The 8,075-nt window shown below is 37.5% G+C and overlaps 2 protein-coding genes across 3 annotated transcripts; both read right to left on the bottom strand.

Annotated features, from left to right (window-relative positions):
- Window positions 1-1,536: 1,536 nt before the first annotated feature.
- On the bottom strand, window positions 1,537-2,528 carry LOC129571034 (segmentation protein even-skipped-like). Its single transcript, XM_055450771.1, has 2 exons — window positions 2,348-2,528; window positions 1,537-2,103 (listed from the first exon to the last, which is right to left on the bottom strand). The coding sequence occupies exons 1-2, from the start codon at window positions 2,513-2,515 to the stop codon at window positions 1,537-1,539; spliced, it is 735 nt and encodes a 244-aa protein (XP_055306746.1). The 5' UTR covers window positions 2,516-2,528.
- A 4,392-nt stretch (window positions 2,529-6,920) lies between these two features.
- Window positions 6,921-7,814, bottom strand: LOC129571033 (uncharacterized). 2 transcript variants are annotated; one of them, XR_008688201.1, is made up of 2 exons: window positions 7,384-7,814; window positions 6,921-7,289 (listed from the first exon to the last, which is right to left on the bottom strand). XR_008688201.1 is itself a non-coding variant. In XM_055450769.1 (2 exons), the coding sequence occupies exons 1-2, from the start codon at window positions 7,788-7,790 to the stop codon at window positions 7,120-7,122; spliced, it is 450 nt and encodes a 149-aa protein (XP_055306744.1). In that variant the 5' UTR covers window positions 7,791-7,814; the 3' UTR covers window positions 6,921-7,119. The 2 variants fall into 2 exon arrangements, 1 of the variants encoding a protein (XP_055306744.1); XM_055450769.1 differs by having other exon boundaries at window positions 7,511-7,814.
- Window positions 7,815-8,075: the final 261 nt, after the last annotated feature.

Below are 8,075 nucleotides of genomic sequence, written 5' to 3' on the forward strand. Positions count from 1 at the left end.
GACTTGCGAAATGCTGCTCGCAAGGCACAAAAAAAGAGGTTTTCTGTATCGAATTGTCACTGGTGACGAAAAATGGATTCATTACGATAACCCCAAGCGCAAAGCATCGTATGTTAAGGCCAACCAGCAACATCACAGCCAAAACAAGAAATTCACGGCGACAAGGTAATGCTGTCTATTTGGTGAGATGAGGAGGGAGTGGTGTATTATGAGCTGCTGAGAAGTGGTCAAACCATCGATGGGCCTTTCTACCGACAACAATTGATACGTTTGAAACAAGCAATCAAAGAAAAACGCACGAAATGGGAGACCAGAAAAGAGACATTGATTTTCCTACATGACAATGCTCGGCCACACATTGAGAAATCGGTCAAAAACTACTTGGAAAATAGCGGATGGGAAGTTTTGGCTCACGCCCCGTATAGCCCAGACCTGGCTCCTTCCGACTACCATTTGTTTCGATCGATGCAAAACCATATGGACGGAGAGCGGTTCTCTTCAGTTGAAGAAATCCAAAATTGGCTCGATGCATTTATAGCCTCAAAAGATGAGGAATTTTTTAAGGCAGGCATCCGTCAATTGCCCACATTGTGGCAGAAGGTCATCGCTTCCGATGGACAATATTTTTATTGAAATGTAATTTCATTTTGGTATTCAAATAAATGTTTGAAAATTTAAAAAAATCGACAAAACTAATTCCCAGACCCAATATATTTTTTGAAACTGCCCGGGCCTTTTGGATGAGGGGCAACTTTTATTTTTTGGAGCAGGCTAATGCAGTTTATGTTATATTATTGTTTAATAATAGTAATACTAACGCCGTTGCACCATGAAAATCATTGAATCCGTCCATTCATTCATTTTCGATTGGCAATGCCATTGCTGCAATGTTAGGAATGGTCTGAAATCGACAATTTCAGTCTTTTGATTTACTTCTTCACTTTTAATTCTCTTGTAATACAACATATACGCTTAAAAAAAGAAGATGCTTGATTCATGCTGACATTTCACATAGATGCTCATTGTTCTTCATTTTTCGTTCTGTATTCTTTGGTGATTGATGGAGATGTTGTTGTGTCAGTTTATTTTGAACACTATGCTTGCAGTTGTTGCTATTCAAAGACAAAATATTGTTCAAATAGAATTTGCGGGATGCATTTGTAATTGAACCGAAATTAATTCGGCAAAAGGAATACATACAGAGACGCAAGAGCGTTTCAAACGGAGAATGCTCCTGAAAACGAAGATAAATTAAAAAGAGACCAAAAACAAATGATTCAAACATGTTACGATTTATGTGTAATTTTCGATTTATTCATTGATTTTCCGATTTCTTTTCGAATGAAATCGATGTTTCTCTGAAACAAGAACTCTATGAGAGCCAATATATTGTAATTTTAATAAAACAAACACTTAACGGATAATTTCTTAAAAACAATATTTACAATAGACGGGGCTGTGTACAATATTTACAGAACCGGGATTTTGAACCATGTAAATGTGATAAATGTTGAAATTGAAGAAATGTTCGCGACTTTATTCTTCTGATTTGTATGGTTTGAATAATTTTGGCATCTCCAATTTGATTATCGTTGTTTCGCCAATATTGTTGTTGTTATTGTGGCTGTTTTTATGGTGACTGATTCGATGAAGCGCATCTCGTGGATTTGGTTCGGATACAGGTGACACAGATAGTAGCGATATTGGTGAGCTTGGACTTTTTAAATAATCACTTCCAAATGAGTCGTTCAAACCATTCCCAAGATAACCTCTCATAAATATGGGTCCACTTGGGTGTGTCGTTGAAGGTAATGCGTGTGAATGAGCTGAAATGTTTGTTGAGTTTCGTTGCGGTATCTGGTATGGAGAGTACCGGTAGCCGTATGCGTAAGCATTCACGGCAGCCGATGGGATTTGGGTCAATGGAGTGACTATCGGTATTTGTGGGATTATTGGGGTTGGAACGTAGTATGGCATGCTGACTGAAGTGGCCGCTGCTTGAAGCAACGAAGCAGCGAATGTTGGATCGTTATAAACAGCTTTGATTGGCCAATTGAGTTGGCGTTGGCGTTTGTCTTTCATGCGTCGGTTTTGAAACCAAACCTATTGAATTAAACAAAAGATATGCGTTCATTAGTAAAGTTGAAAATTGCATATTACATATTGCAAATTGCAAATCAAATATTAATAAGACACTAATCGAACATATGACACTAGGCACAAAAAAAACGATATTTGCGAACAAGAGCTCCATGGTTGGCGTAATATTTCCGACGAAATCATCGAATAAGTTCGCACTATCTTTGAATTATTGCTATGAACAGAACAGAAAAAAACAAAAACACACCTTAATAGTTGATTCCGAAATTTTTAGTTGGATGGCCAATTCCCGGCGACGTGATGGCTGTAAATACATTTCCTTATCAAACTCCTTTTCCAAAACTGTCAACTGCTCACGGTTGAATGCAGTTCGAGCACGACGGCATGATGAATCCAATTCACTGCTCACAACCATTTTGGCAATAAAATATTTTTCGCAAGTAAATAGAAGACGACACAAAATTCAAGACAGGTAAGTCGGTTGCAACTTTCGTTGTTCGAAACTATCAGTAAAAACAAATGGAAGAACAAGAACGAACTGCTCAGGCAAAGACTGAAATGAGACTGACGCATTTCTGTGCATATCATCTTCCTTAAATATAGTTTAGCTGCAAATGGGCGGGGATATTGGAGCTGCATTTAGCAAAGGCAAAGATAAGAAACTTGGAAAAGGCAACGCTTAAAAATAGGCACACGAAAAACTTAATAACAAGAAGAGAATGTAACAAAAACCATCATAGTACATCACATCTTCGTTTGCTCTCCGCAAAAAGTAATTTCGATAGGTTCGTTTTTGCCATCGTCCGACCGACGTTATCGAATCGCAAATTGGTATCGCTTCAACTGGAAACCAAACCAACGCACACCGATCACTCAAAGAAAATGTGGGTTACCGTCACAAATTGCTGTTTACAATTATTTGAGGCTCTTTGTTTTGTTTCACCACGGATTTTCACTTTAAATACTCTGCTCAGTCCAGCTCAGTCCGGCTGAGTAAAGAATAACTCTACATGTTGTCACGCGGGACGTCTCAATCCTGAAGATGGAAATGAAACCGAAGTGACGACTCCATACACGACATACTCATAAATAATGTCGTCAACGGTAACTTTTGGTGTTGCATTTCTTTCGTATGCACAGCAGGCGCACTCAATCAGCCACATTTTGCTTAAACAGCAACACGAAGGCCGAAAAAAACACACAACAATAAACAAACGCAAGGGAAACCGAAAGGAATACCGTGCTGAGGAGACAAACTGAACTATTCACAGCGCATTCTATTGAATTTTCTTGAAAAGTAGCAAACTCTGGGATGAATTGCAATTTACGACTACAGTCAACCGATCGAAAATATGTTCATTGCTTGGCTTGGCTTATGTATTTGATTCAAATAATGCCCCAATTTTAGCAATGTACATGCTGAAATTCAATAATTAAAAACACAATTTTCGTTAAACTGCTTCCATCTAGAATGTGTGTAGAATTATGAAACGGACTACATTGTCTCGGGCTCTTCATCCCATTTTTCATAAGAAAGTTCACATTTTTTACTTATGGATATTCCGCGAAACAATCTCTGCCTTTGGGGTTTCTTTCCACATTTCTCTTCGTTACTTCCTTTTGCTGGCTTTCTTTTTTGCGACCAGAATCATAAAATTATCACGTCGAAATAAAGAAAGCATGTGAGACAGGTCTTGTGTTTGGTGGCCAGAATATTAGTGCGTTGTGTATTTGCTGTTGACCTTGTTCAAACACATTAACAGCCATTTTTTCATCCATTTCTTCGTCGGTGATGCAAAAAAAAGAACCAATATTTCTTGTAAACGACTTTATGGTTATATGGTTTGATTGCATCTTTGGTTCGTAGCATGCGATGTGTGAACAGCATATATTTGAAGAAGCGATTTCAGCACATTTTCATGTTCGAGCCTAGCTGCAGGACTTGCAAACCAGAAGCTTAAATTTGTTAATTTTATATTATAAATTGAACACAATTCAAATATAGATTTATTGTGGTTCCATTTTTGCAAATAATTCGACAATGATTTCATTATAAACGTCTCAATTGGTTCACTTTGGTCAGACTTTAAAAATGAGCAGGAAGATAAATTACATTCATCGTGAGTTTTCGTCCAAGATTTTCATCAGCGAGTCCTCATTTAGTGCATGCAATTTTTAGCTTCAACAACTTTTGGTGCATATACATTTTGACCGTGTATTGAGCTGACATCGTAGAATCGTTCGACAAACAAATCTGAAGTCAAGAAACAAATAAAAAAATCCTTATTTTACAATGTCGATTGACTTTACTGTTAACGACCACTGAGAATGTTTCCATCTCATGTCACGTTTATTTATTATTCAATTGTTCTTCTTCATATATTCTTATTGCAAATTTAAATTTTGTTGAAGATCAATTTAGAAATCCATCCATTCGTTAGATTATCGTAGTCCAGAGATGGATTTCGATGAAACTGAATTTTAGTCCCATCATTCATTTCCACCATTGGCCGAGAGTCTGAGTAGTAAAAGCTTCCATCGGATGATCGAACTCCCAAACGAACTTCATAAATTCTTTGTGGCTTAATCAAAATTGGATGTGACAACGTTACCTTCAGCTGATTCTTAAAAATTCCAAACCACGTTATAGAAGTATCTTCATGAAGAACTTTTGGCAACACAGTTGATTGGAATGTAAGGTTCTCGCGTTCGGTGATAGTTACTTTGACCTCAGTTCCGACTATTTCATTGATAGCTTGACCTTTGTATGTGCATGCAGTGTGAATTTCTCCCAATAGTACGTGATTATTCGATGAAAACGTAGTTACTTCTTGAGTTTGTATATCCTTGCGCGAAAACGTTTCAGTTTCCCGCTGACATGGCAAAACATTACTTGCATCCCATATGAAGATCCCGAGTCTTGGAACTGGATTGAATATTTTCGGTTTATATTCCTTCATTGTTAACGACAACATAATATCTTCGAACTCTTCCGAGGTGAATAATCCTCTATGTAACACGTAACATTGGCAAAAGTCATCGTTTGTCATTGAGCCAAATCGAATTAACTTCAAACAATCGCCGAGTTGAGTTCTCAAATTCACCGCTTGCGTTGCATCCAAATCGTCTTGTTCGCATGCGTGTTTGGCCCACACCAGACATGCATAGAATACATCGGCTTCTGTGCAAACTAAATCCAGCTCCAGAATTCACTTCAGAGTACTTTTGTCACAGCGTTTAAATGCGTCGGTGGCGAAAACACCCTTCGGCGAATTGATGATTTTGCCCTCGCAGAACTTGATCAGTTCTTCATTTTTGAGAGTCAGCGCCAATTGATAGCCAAAGCACATATTATCCAGTGTTAGTTCACGTTTGAGAAACACGGCACACGCATTGACATGTTCGAGGACATCGTATTTGTCGGCCAAACGAACGACGGTCTCGATATTTTCCTGACCATGGGTGACTCACCCCACATAGGTAGAAAAATTGCAAAAACTCCTTGAATGCGTCGGCATCTGCATCTTTAATTGGAACTTCGTTTCCCTCTTTCAACGACCCAAAGAACATCGCTTTGAATACTGGGCTGAGAGCCGCTAAAATGGCTTTGTTTGCCGGAACCTTTTCACTCTCATCATCGACGTTGAACACAAAATGAACATCAGCAAATTCTTCGTTGAGGTATAGTTTTTCACACGCTTCGGAAGCAGCGGTATTCTTCAACACACCAGCCATTTCATGAATTGTGAACAAAATGAATCAAAAATTGAGATGAAGTTCTTGGTTTTTGAGTAATTTTTTTAGTATTTGAAGATGAATATGAATACTGTCGCAAAATCGTTTTTCGCTCAAAGAATAACAGTTGTTGTTCACACAAACGCCGAAGGACCAATGAGATGTTCGGATGTTATGGCAAATTGTATTGCTGCAAAGCGAAAAAGCAATTAGGTATTATGCGTGCGTATGTATTTATGCACCGACTTTCAAAACAATCTGTCACTTGTTGAGTATATAATGAGCAAAGACAAAGCAACACATGCAAAACTAAGCCGATTATAGCGCATGCAGATGAGTCAAATTCAAGCCAAATTACTTTTGTGAAAGTGTGTGCTTGTGAGCTAAACGAACTGGTTGAACACGAAGTCATAAGAATAAATTATTGGGGATGGATTCTACAATGGATCAGACGGAACATGATAATCCACTATCATACAATAAAACTATTTCGAATTCTATTTCTCTCTGTGGCCTAAAATACAAAATGGCTTTTTTAAGTGAATGCTCACTCAGAACGGAATTAAAACGATTCACATATACCAATGGTGATCTGTCAAATTACCATCATTACTATTGGCGAGAGTGGCGATTTTGTATGTATTGTATCTGATCTGCTGTGCGATATTACTGTGTAACAAAGTGGTATTGGTTGTAATATGACCATACTACTACCGATACATTTTTGTGACATAGTAATATATAAGCAGATACAATACATACAAAATCGCCACTCTCGCCAATGGTAATGATGGTAATTTGACAGATCACCATTGGTATATGTGAATCGTATTAATTCCTTTCTGAGTGAATGGCAATTGTTGATCATACGAAATACAATATGATTTCAAATGTTATCCTTAGTAAAACAGATCTCCCAGCCACAAAATGAGAAGAATCTGCAGATAAGACAACATTCTATAGTTTCATAGGAGTAAAGTGACACATAAGAAAATGCAGTGTTCAGCTACATCTAAAATTTATATAATAATTTCAGACAGGTCACATACTTCCCTCATAAAAAATCCGCCAAACAATCTCTGCCTTTGGCGCTTCTTTCAACAATTAATTTTTATTGGCGTTGCAAAATTGTTTACATATTGAGTTTTTACAAAAAGGTTTCGTTCATTAAACATGCGTCAATGTGTGGCTTGTCAGCACTTGCATTCATTGTTTTTTTCATCATGCTGTGAGAACCTAGACCTTTCCTTTTTTCTTCAGCATTTTCAGGTTTTAGTTCGGTGGTTAGAAAGTAAGTTCTGTCCAGTTGCTCTTTCCTGTTATATTTGACCAATCGCCACGTGTATAAGCGGTCCATGCACTGATAATACCAGCGACAACAACTCCAATCGGTCCTCCAAAAATACCTCCCATGGTAGGCAAGAAAGTCATAAGTGCTGCAGTACGAGTGAAGTCTAAACGATTTGTATGAAGAAGTATGTTCATAGCCGAGTGTGATGCAAAAAAATCTATTTATGACCAAAAGCCACGTCTAGTGACAAATTTAACTGAAATGAAACTGTTGCGTTGAATGGCTACTGTGTGATTTCATTGAACTACTTTGTTTAATGCGTTTCTAGGACTAATAAACTTTGTTTTCATTCTTCATCCGTTCTAACATTAAGGAAATGCGTACTATTGTGCCATTTAGTTATTCCGAAAGCGGTTAATCCACCAACCAATCCACCAAGAGCTAGCCCTATTGGACCACAAAAAACGCCACCAACAAAACTGATAACAGCGCAAATTGAAGCGGTTTTCATAATATTTGGTGAACTCTGAATGTTAATGCCACGCTGTGAGCCAACTTGTACACTTCGAGTGGCTGGACCAGTGAATAATGTAATAATCCGACCATATGGTGAATGCCCATAAATGCTAAGCACAGTTTCACGCAACCAATTCCAAAATTCCATTTTTCACTGATCATTTGATTTGACTTGAAATATAACTGACAAAAATCTAACGTTTCAGTCAGCCTACTGTGACACATATTCAAAAACATTTTTTCAAGTTTTTTTTATTTGAGAAATGTTAAGATTGACTTATGATTTTTTTTACACACACAGATTATCTGTGGTGTTTTTCTCCTATACTTGTGTAGTAAACATCTTTCTACACAAAAATTGGGTTTTTGTGTAGCAAATTTGTTCTAAAATCAGAATATTTGCTAGAAATCAAACAATGCGAACTAACATAAT

The sequence above is a fragment of the Sitodiplosis mosellana genome, unplaced genomic scaffold, assembly GCF_009176505.1.
Source record: "Sitodiplosis mosellana isolate CC-2019 unplaced genomic scaffold, AAFC_SMos_1.0 Smas_scaffold_1124, whole genome shotgun sequence".
Taxonomy (NCBI): domain Eukaryota; kingdom Metazoa; phylum Arthropoda; class Insecta; order Diptera; family Cecidomyiidae; genus Sitodiplosis; species Sitodiplosis mosellana.

Bases quoted from the DNA above. Each gene is read 5' to 3' on its own strand.
- LOC129571034 (XM_055450771.1), bottom strand. From the start codon at position 2,515: ATGGTTGTGAGCAGTGAATTGGATTCATCATGCCGTCGTGCTCGAACT. The intron at 2,104-2,347 runs GTGTGTTTTTGT...TTAATTCAATAG, and splicing joins TTTCGGAATCAACTATTAAG to GTTTGGTTTCAAAACCGACG.
- LOC129571033 (XM_055450769.1), bottom strand. From the start codon at position 7,790: ATGGAATTTTGGAATTGGTTGCGTGAAACTGTGCTTAGCATTTATGGG. The intron at 7,290-7,510 runs GTACGCATTTCC...CAAATCGTTTAG, and splicing joins AATAACTAAATGGCACAATA to ACTTCACTCGTACTGCAGCA.